The sequence below is a fragment of the Chrysochloris asiatica genome, unplaced genomic scaffold (genome assembly GCF_000296735.1).
Source record: "Chrysochloris asiatica unplaced genomic scaffold, ChrAsi1.0 scaffold00042, whole genome shotgun sequence".
Taxonomy (NCBI): domain Eukaryota; kingdom Metazoa; phylum Chordata; class Mammalia; order Afrosoricida; family Chrysochloridae; genus Chrysochloris; species Chrysochloris asiatica.
Genome location: NW_006408560.1, coordinates 5,633,528 through 5,651,117, shown reverse-complemented (window position 1 = coordinate 5,651,117; position 17,590 = coordinate 5,633,528). Strand labels below are relative to the sequence as shown.

At 47.9% G+C, this 17,590-nt stretch overlaps 1 protein-coding gene across 3 annotated transcripts; it reads left to right on the top strand.

Moving 5' to 3' along the window:
* Window positions 1–727: 727 nt before the first annotated feature.
* ITGA10 (integrin, alpha 10) lies at window positions 728–16,845 on the top strand. Of its 3 annotated transcripts, XM_006861327.1 has the most exons (30): window positions 728–845; window positions 2,308–2,419; window positions 2,619–2,728; window positions 2,948–3,039; window positions 3,257–3,371; window positions 4,062–4,189; window positions 4,352–4,500; window positions 5,161–5,311; window positions 5,496–5,661; window positions 5,779–5,852; window positions 6,081–6,225; window positions 6,424–6,572; window positions 6,811–6,954; window positions 7,078–7,281; window positions 7,564–7,694; window positions 8,662–8,828; window positions 8,924–9,066; window positions 9,973–10,086; window positions 10,305–10,390; window positions 10,532–10,673; window positions 10,856–10,948; window positions 11,080–11,156; window positions 11,250–11,339; window positions 11,726–11,810; window positions 11,994–12,107; window positions 12,447–12,527; window positions 12,667–12,780; window positions 14,946–15,041; window positions 15,322–15,435; window positions 15,721–16,845. In XM_006861327.1, the coding sequence occupies exons 1-30, from the start codon at window positions 794–796 to the stop codon at window positions 15,784–15,786; spliced, it is 3,504 nt and encodes a 1,167-aa protein (XP_006861389.1). In that variant the 5' UTR covers window positions 728–793; the 3' UTR covers window positions 15,787–16,845. The 3 variants fall into 3 exon arrangements, with proteins under 3 accessions (XP_006861389.1, XP_006861391.1, XP_006861390.1); XM_006861328.1 differs by lacking the exons at window positions 2,619–2,728; window positions 2,948–3,039; window positions 3,257–3,371 and having other exon boundaries at window positions 789–845; window positions 15,721–16,035; XM_006861329.1 differs by lacking the exons at window positions 2,308–2,419; window positions 2,619–2,728; window positions 2,948–3,039; window positions 3,257–3,371 and having other exon boundaries at window positions 754–845; window positions 15,721–16,032.
* Window positions 16,846–17,590: the final 745 nt, after the last annotated feature.

The following is a 17,590-nucleotide window of genomic DNA, read 5'->3' as shown; positions in this document are numbered from 1 at the left end:
GGAAAATTCCATTGTCTTTCAATTCTGTTTTTCCACCAACTTTTTGAAGCCCCCTCATAGTCTTTTTGAAAGCTGTAATGCTAGCAGGCAGCATAGACTAAGTGCCACAAGAAGAACTAAATGGAGTGGAATTGGTAAGCCTTGGTTCATGGCTATGTCTTCACATGTAGTCTCCCCTGGATAGGTGGGATATAGTATCATGCCAATCAACTTTTTCATCTTCCATCTCCTAGATTGGAATAAATAAGGTTGTTGTTGTTGTTGTGTGCCATGGAGTCAGTTCCTACTCAAAACAACCCTGTACAGGGTTTCCGAGGCTGGAAATCTTTACGGGAACAGAAAGCCTCATCTTTCTCCTGCGAAACAGCTGGTAGTTTCGAACTGCTGACCTTGCAGTTCGGAGCCCGATCTGTAACCACTACGCTACCAGAGCTCCTTATAAATAAGGTTATGTTCTAAACCTGAGAAAATCACTGAGCTGAAAACAAGGGATTTTTTTTTTTTTTTTTAAAGGAACAGAAAAACAACCTAAATGGTCAAAAGCATGTTCTGTTTGTATTTTGAGATGAGGCCTCCAGGGGGCAGCACCAAGACAGAGAAATAGACTGAAACCACTCAATCCTCCTCCCTTGGTCTGGGGCTCCCCACAGCTCCCCACCATCACTCCTCCCATTCCTTCCAACTTTATTTTTAGCTACCAGTGGGAGGGGGCAGGATGGGAGGGAAAGTAAAGCAAACAGAACAGGAGAGGGACAGTCACAGAAGACTTCTACAGACAGAAGAGCACCCAGGCATGGAGCTCCCCCTCCTCCCTCACCTGTCCTTGGCCCTGATGTTCCTGACAGGTGAGGGATGTTAACTTCTTGATTTCTGATGGGCATGGAAGATACATGGGATGGTATGGGAGTAGGACCTTTAGGGTTGAGATGCTTTGGGAGTTAGGGTGGGAGTTAGCACTGATTCTGCATTTCTATAGACTGTGTATGTATGCATATATACACATGAACACTTGTGTTCTCTTTCATACTTACATATATTACCAGATATTGAGACTTGCAGGGGCATGAAGTTACTCAAGTGTTAAGTAGGATTTGTTTCCAATTATCTAAAACCTTTGTACTAAGCCCTGGAGGAGTAAAGAGATAGAAAAGAAGTCTTCTCATGACCTTCCACGTGGCTAGTCATTCCTCTTACCCCCCTCCCTATTTCCTTTACCCCTGGTGGTCCCTGGGGCCTGAGGCTTAACTGACTAACTGGTGCGGTTAGAACTCTGTCTAGCCAATGAGCTACAGGCCTGTTCATATGGCCCATCCAGTATCCTGGATGCAAAAAGGGTCATATAAAACCCTCTGAAAATGGGCATGGCTTGGGATAGAACTATAGCTGTTGGTGGAGGGGTGACCTGAAGGGAGGGGGGTGGTATGCATGAATGGAAGGAGCAAGACACAGTGGGAAAAACCCCTGAGAGGGACAAGAGGTATGGAATTTTTCCTCATCAGTGCCCTGTAATCTTTGTTTCCTAAAATACCATCTCTGAATAAGAATGGGGGAGGGAAAAATCAGCCAGGACATGATGGAGCCCTTTAGAAGGGGGCCAAGGGTTGGGGAAGCCATGGAGGTAGGCAGAGGGGTGGTTGGGAGAGTGGGTTAGTTAGAAACGAAGAAGGTTGTGGGGAACTTTAGGGTGATAGGACCCTTGGCAAAGATGGCAAACTGTGTGTGTGGGCAGGCAAATGGCCCCACCCACTTAATTACCACTGAGGTTTTCAGGGCTGGCATCTCCCAGAAACATTGGAGGAAGAGGAGAGTGTAAGTGGCTCTGGCAGTCCAGAAGAGATGGAAAGAGGAGAGACCCAGACTCACAGTGGTCCTTAGCCCTCTCCTGTTCTCCCTGTGGCCCTGGTGTGGGAGAGTTAGGAAAGAATGGGTATAGTGGGACTGCAGAAAGGCCCCCTCTCTCTTGAGGGAGCAGGATGTGTAGGAGGAACCATGTGGAAAAGAGTCAGTGGACCTTCCAGACTGTCTGTCTGTGAATGAGATTTCAGGGCAGGAGTGGAAACACAGCTGTGCATCAGCATGGCAGAGGGCCATAGGTTGGACATCTGGACCCAAACACAGGAAGGGGATCATCTGTGCTTGGGGCTCTGAGAACATGGCATTGACAGAAGCCAGGGGAGCTGAGGAGCCAGAAGCAGGCAGCTAGACGGGGGACCAGTGCTCTTCACTGCTTCTCTCTGGCTGTGTCTCTAGGCTCTCATGGGCCTCTCTGACTACTTCATGCTAACCTTTATGATCCTGGCCCTCCAGGTTTCTGCTCCCCTTTTAACCTGGATGTACATCGCCCGCACCTCTTTCCAGGGCCACCTGAGGCTGAATTTGGATACAGTGTCTTACAGCATGTTGGGGGTGGACAGCGATGGTGAGGGGGAAACCGGAGAGCCATGGAATTGGGACTATGATGGTGCTGGTAAAGGGGAGGCAAGGTAGATTGGGAACTGAGTTCATCCGGATCTTTTGGAGGTAGCTGGGGCTCTCAGCATGCCAGTTCCACACATTTTCCTTCTAGCCTTCCTGAAGGGCATGCTCACATTATACTTACATTCACATCCTCCTCCCAGGATGCTGGTGGGCGCCCCTTGGGATGGGCCTTCAGGTGACCGGAGAGGGGATGTTTATCGCTGCCCTGTGGGGGAACCCCCCAACACCCCATGTGTCAAAGGCCACTTGGGTAAGAAGATACCTGATTTTTTAAATTCTCAACCCTTAAGCTCAATACCCTGATAGCTTTGACCCCTTATGTCTCTGCTTCTGTACGCCCATAACCAGCACCATCCTCCTTGTTTTTGATCCTCTCCATTCCTTTCTCTCTCATCCTCTTCTATAATCATCTGAACTTAAGCACTCCATCTGTGACCCTCTGATCTAATTTTCTTCCCAACCCAACCAGGTGACTATCCTCTGGGAAATTCATCCCATCCTGCTGTGAATATGCACCTGGGGATGTCTCTACTAGAGACCAATGATGATGGGGGATTCATGGTGAGCCAATGAAAGAGCAGTGGCGAGAACTAAAGGTTCAGGACAGACCAAAGAGCAGTTATGGCAGGCAAGGGAAACTAGTCTATGGAAAGTGGGCCAGGAAGTTAACACCTTAGAAAGCTAGGAAAGGAATCTCAAGGAGTGGTCTCAGGAACTGCTTTGGTTGGAAGCATTCCTCCCAAGCCTGAGAATAACTTCCCTCCCATCCACCCCCAAGGCCTGTGCTCCTCTCTGGTCTCGTGCGTGTGGCTCCTCTGTCTTCAGCTCTGGGATATGTACCCGTGTAGATGCTTCATTCCAGCCCCAGGGAAGTCTGGCACCCACAGCCCAACGTAAGCCATGGAAGGACATGAGGACTCAGTTCCCAGGAAGGGGTGCAGGGTGGGAAAAATATGGGGTTAAAGGGTATGGAGCCTGGCAGAGCACCTGCATAACTATTCTCATTGCTACCTGATGTGCTCTGCAAAAGCGCCTAGTTTCTTAACAGGACTCAAACTCCTTACCAGGACATCAAGTCTCCATGAACTGATCTAACCAACTCCAAAAACTCATCTTTCAGTGCATCTCTCCACACACTCTGTACATGGGGTCACAGCATTCACCTAACTGTTGTATCATCTTTTTTCACATCTCCATTTCTCTTTGTTTAAAGTGTTCTCTGTGTACATACTTTCCTTATATTCTCCCCAACTCAGACAGCTCTGCCTTCAATATCTTGTCAGTTGCTGCATCCCTTGATTCCCCACCACCAGAATTGATCCTCTGGTTCTTCCATAACACAGAAAAGTGCTGTGTTCCTATCCAGAACTCAATTCCTTCTGCTTTTTTTAGTGGATTATATATATGCCTGTATCCTCTTTTCATTTATTTCTTAGCTGACCCAGAACTTAGCACAGTACCTTCCTTACGCATAAAAATGCTCATTTAATGTTTGAACTGAATGTCATGTTTTCACTTTGCCTTCCCCATGCCCAATGCCCATCTACCCATCTCTTCCCCAATTGCTGTATCCGTTTTCCTAGGCTGCCCCACATACATGGATGTTGTCATTGTCTTGGATGGTTCCAACAGCATCTACCCTTGGTTTGAGGTTCAGACTTTTCTACGAAGACTGGTCGGAAGGCTGTTTATTGACCCGGAGCAGATACAAGTGAGAGAAGGTGGTATGGATGGGCTTGGGAGGTGAGAGAAAGGAGTTAAACATGGTTGGTGTCTTCTTGTAGTGTCCAGTTCAACTCCCCTCTTTCACCTACTTTCTCCCCACTCCCACCATACATACTTACATTCCATTTGACAAATCCTTTCTTCTCAGGTGGGACTGGTACAGTATGGGGAGAGCCCTGTGCATGAGTGGTCCCTGGGAGATTTCCGAACCAAAGAAGAAGTAGTGAGAGCAGCAAGGAACCTGAGTCGGCGGGAGGGACGAGAAACAAAGACGGCCCAAGCAATAATGGTGGCCTGGTAAGGCATCATGAAGGGGAATGTGAGAGGCCTGAGTGATGAAGGTCTACAAGTGCTAAGGGAAGGGTTTGGGTGCAGTGTGTCCACCCTAAGATGTTTTGCATGCTTGTTTTTGTGTATACACTAGTGGTTTGTGGCAGAAGGCTAAGTTAACAGCCATTGCACTTCCTGTCACTGTGCATCTACAAAATGTCTGTATCTCTGTCTCTCCATATTTATCTCCTCAGACAGAACTAACCTTCTCTATCCCTCAACTCCAACCTTGAGGTTGTCCATTGACTTATGTCCTGATCCACTTTCCAAACATGAGTCAAAACTCATCTCTGGGACTAAAAGAGAATGGTCAGGTCAGGAAAGTCTTATTTGACCTGATCATTCTTCTTCTATTTTCTCTTGATATTTCTATTCCTAAATGTAATATTTGTGAATTATTGAATGAATGAACTTTATGCTTATTTGCATTGAGAATATGCTGCTGTATGTATTTTTATGACACTTGAGCTCTTACTATGTGTCAGTCTCCATGCTAGATGATGTCAGGAGGATGGACAAAAAGACAAGGTACCTGACCTCAGTGAACTGCTGACAGTGTTCTTAAATCCTTTGTGTGTGCGTCTGCATAGGTCTGACCACATCTCACTCCTTTCTCTCTCTTCTTAGCACAGAAGGGTTCAGTGAGTCCCGTGGAGGCCGACCAGAGGCAGCCAGACTCCTGGTGGTAGTCACCGATGGAGAATCCCATGATGGGGAGGAGCTTCCCGCAGCACTGCAAGCCTGTGAGGCTGGAAGAGTGACACGCTATGGGATTGCGGTGAGAATCACCTCAGGCCCAGGAGGATTTGGTGAGGATTGGGAACTTGAGGAAACTAGGGGCATTGACAACTTCCCAGGTTCCAGTCATGTGTATTGCCCTCCTTTTACTTGAACTGACTACGTGCTATCCAAGCTCTGACGCTACACTGCTAACAGACTCCACTCTGGTCTCCTAATCACAGGTCCTTGGTCACTACCTCAGGCGGCAGAGAGACCCCAGCTCTTTCTTGCGGGAAATCCGAACTATTGCCAGTGATCCCGAGGAGCGATTCTTCTTCAATGTCACCGATGAGGCGGCATTAACTGACATTGTTGATGCCCTAGGAGACCGGATTTTTGGCCTTGAGGGTAGTTACTATCCTGGAGAAATGAAGGCTAGGGCTGGGGGAGTTCTGGAATGAACTCAGTAAGTCAAAGAAAGAACTGTTTTCCCTGATATTGCCTTGATATTGTCTCATGTCCAAGGGTCCCATGGAGAGAATGAAAGCTCCTTTGGGCTGGAAATGTCTCAGATTGGTTTCTCCACTCATCGACTGAAGGTTGGGCAGGCTATGACCCCCTCCATGACCCTTCCCAACCTCTGACCCCTTCCAGCCTCTGAACCAGACAACTTTAGCCCTAAACCCTTCCAGATTCCTCTTTTAACCCCCTCCCTTGCCTCTCCAGCTGACCCCATCATACCCTCAGGGACGCTCTCACCCCTAGAGAATTTTTCCCCTTCATTCCCTACTGTCTTCTCAGTAACCCCATCTGGTTCGGTCCCACAGGATGGGATTCTCTTTGGGATGGTGGGGGCCTATGACTGGGGGGGATCAGTTCTATGGCTTGAAGAAGGGCACCGCCTTTTCCCTCCACTAACGGCCCTGGAAGATGAATTCCCCCCTGCATTGCAGAACCATGCAGCCTACCTGGGTGAGTAGCAAAGAGTTGCAGAGAATTGAGGGTGTGGGGTATGGGAAGTTTGAGGTACTCCCTCTTTACTCATGCAATTCCTGTTTCTCACTGACCTCCTGTTACTTTCCCTGGGACCTCCTCCACGCCGTTAGGTAACCCTCCTAGTCTGACACCATCTTTTTTCCCTTTCACCCCTCGTTCCTTGCCCACATCTAGGTTACTCCGTTTCCTCCATGCTTTTGAAAGGTGGGCACCGCCTGTTTATCTCAGGAGCTCCTCGATTTCAACATCGAGGAAAGGTCATCGCTTTCCAGTTTAAGAAAGATGGGACTTTGAGGGTTGCCCAGAGCCTCCTGGGGGAGCAGGTAGGGCATCCGAGGGAGGTGGGACCCTTGGATTCCTGAGGGACTTCCAGGCAGTGGGAGAAGAGAGTGAAGGGGCAAGAGAGGGACCTGGAGAAGTATGTGCTGAATTCTGGTTGGCATAGCCTGTCAGCAGTGTGAGGACCAGATTGGCAGGCTGGCGAGTGCTTCCCACCCAGTCCACTTGTCCACAGTCAATCTTCCCTTTTCTTTGTGCTCTCCATGGCCCACCGCTCACCAGATTGGCTCCTACTTTGGCAGTGAGCTCTGCCCCTTAGATACAGATGGGGATGGAACAACTGATGTGTTACTTGTTGCTGCTCCCATGTTCCTGGGACCCCTGAACAAGGAGACAGGACGTGTTTATGTGTATCTGGTGGGTCAGGTGAGGCTTTCTAGCACTTCCTAGAACTTGTGGCATGGGAGAGGGGGAAAAGATACCGGCATTTGAGGGCTGGCTGAGAGGGTTGTCAAGCAACATCTTCTATTCTCCCCTCACCTCCACCAGCAGCCCTTACTGATGTTCCAGAAAATACTTCAGCCAGAACCCCCTCAGGATGCTCGGTTTGGCTTTGCCATGGGGGCTCTTCCTGACCTGAACCAAGATGGCTTTGCTGATGTGGCTGTAGGGGCACCCCTGGAGGATGGGCACCAGGGTGCACTGTACCTGTACCATGGGACCCAGAGTGGAGTCAGGTCTCGTCCTGCACAGGTCAGTAGTGCCCAGAGCAGGCAGGGGCATGGTGGTAGGAAGGGAAGGGGAAGGGTGCTCTTTGTCAATTTCCCTTTGACTTGAGACCAGCACTAGGCAAGTGCTTTTAATAGGTAGGCAAAAAGGTGAGGAAGTGGGATAGGATACCAAGTTAGAGACCCCTAAACACAGGCAAGATCTCTTATGCCCAAGACTGATGAGAGGATTGGAGAGAGCTAGGTGGGAGGTCTGGGAAACCAGGGATATAAGTCCCTGCCTCAGTCTCCCCTCTCTTCCTTTCAGAGGATTGCTGCTGTTTCCATGCCACAAGCCCTCAGCTACTTTGGCCGAAGTGTGGATGGCCGGCTAGATCTGGATGGAGATGATTTGGTAGATGTCGCTGTGGGTGCCCAGGGCGCAGCCATCCTGCTCAGGTGAGGTCCCAGCTCAGGTAGCACTGAGTGGCAGAGCAGAGCTGCTAAAAGCAAGAGATTTGGCATCACAGACTTTTACTTGTTCTGTTAAGTGCTGTCAAGTTGGTTTTGACTCATAGCGAGCCTGTATAGGGTTTCGAGGAATGACTGATGGATTTGAACCGCCAACCTTACGGTTCTCAGTCCAGTGCTGATCTGACAGCACCACATAAGGTATGGATTATTTTGTCAATTTAAGCTCTCTGTGCCTCCATTCCTTTGTTTATAAAATGAGAAATAATAATGATAATAATTACCTTAGAGGCTAAGGAGCCCTGGTGGCATAGCAGATTATATGTTAGGCTGTTAACTACATGTCAGCAGTTCGAGCCCACCAGCTACTCCACAGGAGAAAGATGAGGCTTACCGCTTCCGTAAGAATTTACAGCTTCAGAAACCCTACACAGAATCTCTACGAATCAGAAATGACTCTGCATCATACCACCACCACTTTAGAGGCTTGTTGTGAGGATTAAATGAAATAACCACATCAAGATTTTAACAGTCTCCAGCACATTGTTGTTAGCTGCTGTTGAGTTGGCCCCTCTCATGGTGACCTCATACCTAGTGGAACCCCACACTCTGGGATCACTTGTCGACTGGACCATTGTGAATCACAGGGTTTTCACTGGCTGATTTTCAGAAGTAGATCACTAGGACTTTCTTCCTAGTCTCTCTTCCTAGTCTGTTCAGCACTCTAGCAACACCCTAGCCTCCACTGACAGACAGAGACTGGCTATATATCAGGTGCATTTGGTTAAGTGCTTATTAAATGTCAGCCATTCTATTCTATCAAGAGGTTCACGGGTGGATGCCCCTGGGGTGGAGTTTAAAGTGGTGAGTGCATCATCCTCTCCTTTGACCAGGGGAAGCCAAACACTGGGGTTGCCCTTGTACTTCTAGAAATCTCTTTCCCACCCGTCCCCAGCTCTCGGCCTATTATCCGCCTGGTCCCTTCACTGACAGTGACCCCACCAACTGTCAGCGTGGTTCAGCGGGACTGCAGACGTCGAGGCCAGGAGGCAGCCTGCCTGACTGCAGCTCTTTGCTTCCAAGTGAACTCCCGCACTCCTGGCCGCTGGGATCGCCAATTCTGTGAGTGGCCACACTTAATCTTAGCCAGTCCTTGACCCCTTGCCTGCCATGGTCTCTGGGCCTCTCTCCACCATCATCTTGCCTCCTTCGTTTAGATTTGCGGTTCACAGCATCACTGGATGAGTGGACTGCTGGGGCACGCGCAGCATTTGATTCCTCTGGTCAGAGGCTCTCCCCTCGGAGGCTCTGGCTCAGTGTGGGGAATGTCACTTGTGAGCAGCTACACTTCCATGTACTGGTAAGAAGGGGCCAGGAACTGCTTTGCCACAGGGCCCAGGAGTGAGGGGAAGGCTGAAGCAGAGGAAGAATTTCAGCTGGATCAGCATGAAAACTTAAGCCAGAAAAATGGAGAGAGTTCAGACTTTGGAGTCAGGATGATCTGGGCTTGACTCCCAGCTCTAGCAAGTCACTTAAACTTCAGACCTCAGTTTGCATGTCTGCAAAGGGAGGTGGTGATAATAATTAGCCCGTAGGAGATTATTAGAATTACATTTAATGTTACTGTTGTTATTAAGTGCTGTCAAGTCAATTCTCACTCAGAGCAAGCCTGTATAGGGTTTTCAAGGAGTGGCTGGTGGGTTTGAACCACCGACCTTGTGGTTAGCAGTCCAGTACTAATCCTATAGCATTATTTCAGGATTCTATTTAATAGTATTGATAAAACCTTAGGATAATGCCCAGAACTCAGAAAGTACTCAATATCATTATAGTCCTGGTGTGCCACTGTAGAATAAGCACTGGACTGCTAACCATGAGGTAGATGGTTCAAATCCACCATTCGCTCCTTGGAAACACTATACAGGGATACTATGAATCAGAACAGACTCAATGGCATCTAACAGCAACAGTAGTCCTGGTGTGGTGCTGTAGGATAAGTATTGTACTGCTAACCATAAGGTCAGCAGTTCACATCCACCAACCTGCTCCTCAGAAACCCTATGCAGGGTTGCTATGAATCAGAACTGATTTGACAGCATGTAACAACATGGTTATCACAGGGAAGCACTATAGCTCTGTAGAATAAGTACTGGAATGCTATCACAAGGTTGGTGGTTCGAGCCCACAACCACTCCACAGGAGAAAGATGAGGCTTTCTACTCCTGCAACCTTGGAAACCCTACACAGGGTCACTCTTTTTCCTCAGGATGCATCCGATTATCTCCGACCAGTAGCCTTGACTGTGACCTTTACCTTGGACAACACCACAAAACCAGGGCCTGTGCTGGATCAGGGCTCACCTACCTTCATCCAAAAGCTGGTCAGCAGTGCCAAGCCTTACCTAGCCCCTGGGTCTTGGCTCTGCTATTCCCCATGAATTCAAGAGACCTGGGGAGGGAGGAGACTTGAGACAACAGTGAAACCTGACCCCGGAACCCCTCTAATCAAACTGTATCCACCCTCTCTTTACTTTTTCCTCCCATTCCATTCTTTCTCCTGTTCTTTCATCTAGCCTTCAGCCTCTTCTCTCTCCTCCAGGTACCCTTCTCTAAGGATTGTGGGCCTGACAATGAATGTGTCACAGACCTGGTCCTTCAAGCTAATATGGACATCAGAGGCTCCAGGTGGGATGGACATGAACTGGCCAAACCAGGGTGATCTGAGACAGATCAAAAGGGACTTGAAGGGAGCTGGGGGATTAGCTCTTACTCACAATAATAGATATGAGGCTTTCAACTACTGGGCTTTCCCTTCACCACTCCTAGGAAGGCCCCATTCGTGGTCCGAGGTGGTCGACGGAAAGTTCTAGTGTCAGCAACTTTGGAGAACAGAAAGGAAAATGCCTACAACACTAGCCTTCGTCTCAGTTTCTCCAGAAACCTCCACCTTACCAGTCTTACTCCTCAGGTGCCTTTGTAGGGGGGGAGGGTGTTGAGTGGAGGGGAAGAAGGAGGAGGAAGAAGATTAGGGGGTTGGCCTCTGGCCCTAAGGTCCTCTGGAGAAAGCCTCAAAGTTTGGAGATTGTGTTTGGGGGAGCCAGATGACAACAGCTCCAGCTCCAGCCTCCACCGCCATTCCTCTGTCCTCAGAGGGACAGCCCAGTGAAGGTGGAATGTGCAGCCCCTTCATCTCATGCCCGGCTTTGCAGTGTGGGGCACCCTGTCTTCCAGACTGGGGCCAAGGTGAGTTAGGATTCAGGATGAGAAAGGGGCTCTGGGACAACAGGGACTGGGACCTGGGAGTTCAGGGAAGGGGCGCGCAGAGCTCCTTTCCCTCTGTAGTTATCCCATGACCCTATGCCCCCTGTCTCCAGGTGACTCTTCTGCTAGAATTTGAGTTCAGCTGTTCTGCCCTTCTGAGCCAGGTCCTTGTTAGGTTGATGGCCACCAGGTGAGAATAAAGAGAGTTTCTTCCCAGCCCACTGCTACCAGAGAGGAGTGTCTGAGGAGGGCTGGGATGTGAGCCTCTCCCCTCACCCTACAGCAATAGCCTGGAGACAAACGGGACCCTTCAGGATAATACAGCCCTGGCCTCAGCCTATATCCAATATGAGCCTCACCTTCTGTTCTCTAGGTATGTTGCCACTCCCAGCAGGAACTCCAGTTTTGACCCAACTCCTATCCTTTATGTTTCTTCCTTCTCCCTCCACTTGCTCCAAATGCTTGGGGTTGCTCCATTTCTTTGTCCTCAGTCCCACTCCTGTGGCACGTTTTCTTTAAGTATCTTCCTCTCCTTAGGAATAGGGTGCTGTTTACCATCTGGAGATTGGACCTGGAGGGAGAGGAGTAGGGTGCGGCCATAAAGTTCATATCATGTCCCATCTCTATCTTCTCCATGCGCCCCCACTTCATCCATGTGCTGGCCCGCTTCCTGCAAATCCATGCCTGTGTGCTGACCATGTGCCCCTGTGTGTGAGTCATGACTGTGACCGTGTCATTTCTGACTTGGTGTCTACGCAGTGAGTCCACCCTGCACCGCTATGAGGTTCACCCATACGGGGCTTTCCCAATGGGTCCTGGCCCTGAATTCAAAACCACTCTCAGGGTGAGAAGTTGGAGGGGGCTCTGGCATAAGCAAGGGGAGAGTAGGGGGAAGAGTAAAAGCTGTGTGGAAAAGGATGGGGAGAGAGTGTTTTTTGAATCTCAATGCTGTCTGGGTGAAAGGCGACAGGTGGGAAAAGTCTTCTTTTGTCTCCCACCTCCTCCCACTGCCCCCTCCTCCTCTTAGGTGCAGAACCTTGGCTGCTATGAGGTCAGTGGCCTCATCATCTCAGCCCTCCTTCCAGCTGTGGCCCATGGGGGCAGTTACTTCCTGTCATTGTCTCAAGTTATCACCAACAATGTGAGTCTGGACTAGGGTTGGGTGGGACCCTGCCACTTGAGCTGATGGGCTTCTCAAAGCTGGACTTCTACACATGACAACTCCCCATTGGGTGGGTTCCCTGGGGGGCTCTCTTTTTAAATATGGGGGCACTTCAAAAAGTTTGTGGAAAATTAGAATGAAGAGATATGGGAATTTTTCCATGAATCTTTGGAAGCCCCCTCATAGGTGACCCTTTATGAAGAAAGAAGGGATTATCCAGGGAAGAAGGACAAGAATGTGGGTGGTATGTTCCCACTCCAACAGGGGTAGCTGGCCTCTCACCATCAGGAAGGTTGTTTACATTGGATTTTCCTTTAGGCAAGCTGCACAGTGCAGAACTTGACTGAGCCCCCGGGAACCCCTGTCCACCCAGAGGAGCTTCAGCACACAAGCAGACTGGTAGGAGTTATAAGTAGGAGAGAGTCCAGAGTGGGCATGCTGGAGTGGGCAGTGGAGCCAGGAGAGCCTGAAGACAGAAGAATGGGGCAGGGAAGGGATCTTTCTAGCCCATAGTCTTGATTTCTCTCTTTCCTGATAGAATGAGAGCAATACCAGGTGTCAGGTTGTGAGATGTCACCTTGGACGGCTGGCAAAGGGCACTGAGGTGTCTGTTGGACTACTGAGGCTGATTCACAATGAATTTTTCCGGAGAGTAAGCCGTTGCCTTTCTACTAGTCTCCCCTCGGCTTCTATCTAGAACTTTAGCATAAGCTTTGGAGGTAGACAGACCTATGGTCAAGTTCTAGCTTTGCCTCTTTTTAGCTATGTGACCTTGAACAAGTTATTTGATTTCTCCATACTCTTTATTTCCTCATCTCTAAAATGGGGGTGGTAATAATACTTCATGCAGGTATTGTGAAAAGCGAGTGAAATCATGATGTGGGCATTTGGCTAATTATTATGCTTGCATTTTTCTCATTTACCATCCCTTAGCATTATGTTAATAATCAGTTAACTTTGACCAACTACCTAAATTCAATCAATTAATAATCTATGAAATAAGTGCCTATTGTGTAAAAGGTATTTTTAACACCACCAGTTAGCATGTCTAAATCACTGTTGTTAAGAGCTGCCAAGTCAGTTCCAACTCAGAGCGAGCCTGTATAGTGTTTCCAAAGCTTTAAATGTTTGCAGAAGCAGAAAGCCTCATCTTTCTCCCGCTAACTCATTGTAGGTGCCTAATATATTTTGGTTAAGTGAATCAATAAATGATTGATATTACATGTAGAATTTGTATTGGTGAGTCATGATTACATAGTTCAGAGGGATCTGGATTATGAAACATTTCTAAAGTTAGGAAGATATAATTGATCTTAGGAGTGAGTTCCTTCATAGAGAAATGACATCTTGATTATGATACTTACATGTATTTAATGCTAGGAGGAGTCCTGGTGTGACACTGTAGGGTAAACACTGGTCTGCTAACTGCAAAATCAGCAGTTCAAACCCACTAGCTGCTGCTCCTTGGAAAACCCTATACGGGACCATTATGAGTCAGAACCAACTCAACAGTATTTAACAATAACAATTTAGCGCTATGTTATACCTTTTCATATACAACCTACTTTAAACAACACAAGATCCCTGGAATGTAGGCATATGTTTAGAAATGTTAAATCTGGCAGACCACCTCTCTCCATGTTTGGTTTTCTCTATAATCCCTCCTTGGTGTTCTTTCATCCAACTATAGGCATACCTCAGAGATATTGCCGGTTTTGTTCTGGACCACCACAATAAAGCAAGTCACATGAATTTTTGGTTTCCCAGTGCATATAAAAGTTATGTGTAAACTATAGTTATGTTTAATATTATTACTCTGAAGAGTTGTCAAGCCAGTTCTGACTTATAGCAACCATGTATAGGGTTTCTAAGGAGTGACTGGTGGGTTTGAACCTCTGACTGGTTAGCAGTCCAGTGCTTATCCTACAGTGCCACACCAGGACTCCATGTTTACACTATACTGTAGTCTATTAAGAGTGCAATAGCATTACAAAACAGTTTGAAATATTGTGAGAATTACCAAAATCTGACAGAGACACGTAACATGAACACATGCTCTTGGAAAAATGGTGCCTATAGACTTACTGGATGCAGGGATGCCACAAACTTTCAATTTGTAAAAAAACGCAGTATCTTTAAAGTACAATAAAATGAAGCACAATAAAACAAGGGATACCTGTATTCACTCTTTCCAGGGGCCTGGTGGCACAGGGGTTAAGTGCTCAGCTGCTAACCAAAATGTCAGCAGTTTGAACTCACCAGCCACTCCGTGGAAGGAAGATGTGGCATTCTGCTTGTGGAAAGATCACTGCCTTGGGAACCCTGGGGGGCAGTGCTACACTGTCCAAGAGCTCTGAGTTGGAATCAACTCGACAGCAGTGGATTCGGTTTTGATTTTATTCATTCTTTCAACAAAGACTTACTGAGGAACAACTGTATACTTGAGATTATGCCCAGCACCAGGCACTAGAATCACAAAAATTAATAAGACACAGCCCTTGCCCTCAATAGTTCTGTGGTGCAAGACAGAGCACTAAACATATTATAATCTGATCCAGGGTGGTAAGGATTGGGAGGAAATACTTGCCTACTTTCTTTCTAGAAGGGATGGCATCTAAACCTCAACCTGAAGGAGAGGTAGAGGTTAGCTAAAGGAAAGAGGAGTGGACTATATTTCAGACAGAGCTAACTGTATATATGAAGGAAGGACCCCATTTATTACCCTTCTGTTATCACCTTGGCCCTCCTCTGTTACCCTCTCTCTCTTTTCCTGACAATGACTCACTTCAGATGCCTTCCCATCCACTTGTTCTGCAGGCCAAGTTCAAGTCTCTGACAGTGGTCAGCACCTTCAAGATGGGAACTGAGGAGGGCAGTGTCCTACAGCTGACTGAAGCCTCCCGCTGGAGCGAGGTGGAGCTGGGGGCTTGGTTGAAAAGTGATGAAAACAGTGAGGGTGGGTGTGGGGTCAAGGGTGCCCCTGGGCCTTTTCAGAACAGAAACATCACATAGGCAGCAGTCAATGAGTCAGGAATGGTAAACCAGGATGTTGGGGTTCCACAGCCTTCATCCTTGCTACAGTGTCTTTTCTTTAAATGTAAACTGATGATTATTACTTCTGTTTGGGCTCTGGATGAGGCTAATTGGACTAAATAAAGGCTGCATGTAAAAAACAGCTTTTCTCCTTATACAGAGCCTCCTGGAGGTAATTCAGACCCACCCTGTTCTCATCTCCCTGTGGATCCTCATCGGCAGTGTCTTGGGTGGTCTGATCCTGCTTGCCCTTCTTGTCTTCTGCCTTTGGAAGGTAAGCATTGCTCTAGTGGGTAGTATGGTGCCCTCGAGTTGAAGGGTCTTTGAACCGGGAGAATAGGACTAATGCTGAGCAGCTGAGTAGGCTGTGGTTGTTAAGCCTGAATCTCCTTTACTGTATTCCACAAATGTTGGTTGAATTAAACTAAATTGAATAAAATAAATTTTAATCCCATTTTTTGGAAACAGAACAAAGTACAGACTTCAGATAAGTCTGAGGACTATTGCCAAGGTCCCCAGTTAGGACGTTTTGTGATGACTCTTATCTTTTCCTCTACAGCTTGGTTTCTTTGCCCGTAAGAAAATCCCTGAGGAAGAGAAAAGAGAAGAGAAGTTGGAGCAATGAATGTAGAAGCTGCCTTTAGAAAGCCTTCCCTGGCAGCTTCTCCAAAAGACTTGTATAAAAGTGTGGGGGCCCAGATAGGACAAAAAATTGAGCCTCTGGTCCCTTTCACCAAATCTGTAGCCTGATCTGACTTTTCAGTCTTGGGGGATGCTGTTGGCAAAAGATGACACTTTACCTCAGCAAGGGCTGGCATCCAAACTGCCAGCAGCCCCACCCCTGTTTCCCTTCTCCTCAGGGCTGGCTCCATAGTCAACATGGAGACCTTTGTTTGGAGCCTTGTTTGTCCCTAGACCCAGGAGATCAAGAAGTTTTTGCTTAGGTCCCCAAGCCTTTGAGATTCCTTCTATGTCCTGCCTCACAAATTGGAAAGGCAGGACATTATCTTCCTCCAGTCCCCGCCCTCTCACCTTCCTGCCTGCCCTCACTCCATAGGAGGGAGCTGACAGTTGGCTGGAAAGAAGTAAAGTCAACATCTGCTGCTTTTCTGTAGAGTCTGGTGATTCAGAGAGCCAGATGGGGAGAGTCAACAGGAAAAAAGGGAGGGAAAAAAGCCACAAGAGACATTCTGTACAATTTCAAGGAACAGAGAAGTCTTTAGACAGGCAACTGGCAGCTCCCTGAAACCTGAGACTTGGTGCACTCACCCGCCCTCAGGTACTAGTGAAACAGCTGCCCCAGGCTTGTTGGGCAGCGGCGCCTTTGCCAGCAGTCTTCCCTGGGAGCAGAGCCAGGGCCAAGTGCCTGATTTGGGCTGCCCCCAAATGGCTAGAGCTGGAATAACAGAGAAGAATGGATATCCCAGGCAGGGTTTTCTCCACTTTTCTCAATTTCCCCCACCTTCCCCCTTTCATAAACCCTCTTTGGGGGTCCTCCTTACAGAAACCAGAAATAGAGATGAGGATTGTTGATTGATATGGGAAACCCTGCCACCTTACCAGCTTTGGGGAACAGCAGTCCCTAGAGATCACAACAAGTGGGGTCTGTGTTAAGGAGGAAGCCAAAATGAGATCTCCGGGAAACAAACCTTTACTTGCTCTGCACTGGTTGTATAGCACACATGTTGTTAAGTGGCGTCCAGTCGGTTACCAACCCATAGTAACCCTGCATTTGAGGAGCAGATGGTGGGTTTGAACCACCAACAATGCAGTTCAAATTGACCTTGCAGTCCAGCACTTTATCCTGCAGCACTACACCAGGACTCCTTAGAGGATGTTTCTAAGGCAATGCCAGTTATACCACACTTTGTAGGGCCTCTCTGGTGGAATCCATTTGCCAGCCCTTGCTGATGTTTACTGGAAATTCCCAAGTTAATATCTATTTGTGGACTCTACGCCCCCTACCCCATCCCACCCCACCCCACCTCACCCCATTTCTCAGTCTCATTGTTTGATCATGGCCAGAAAAGGAAATGGATTCTCATCTACAACTGCGTGACTTATATTTCCTTGTAATCAAGACATTGAATACAAAGTCATTTATTTAAATGTCTCTAGAGAGCAGCTTTGACAGCCATTTGAAGAACCAGCACCCATTCAGAGGTGGGAAGCGAGGAGTTCTAATTGGGCAGTTGACTAGTAACCACAGAACTTGTCCCCCACGGCTGTCCTTGAGGCCTGGCCACAGTGTTTATTTTGGCACGTCCCTGACCTTCTGCAGAGAGCCACCCTCATGGGCATTGTCTCCGTTTTCCAAGCAGGGTGGATAGTATATCAGATTGTCAAAACAAATAAAATTCAGTGTCAAAAGACTTCTGGCTCAGTTTGAGTTACTTAGGACTTGGACTGTTTAAGAACAGTGAGCAATA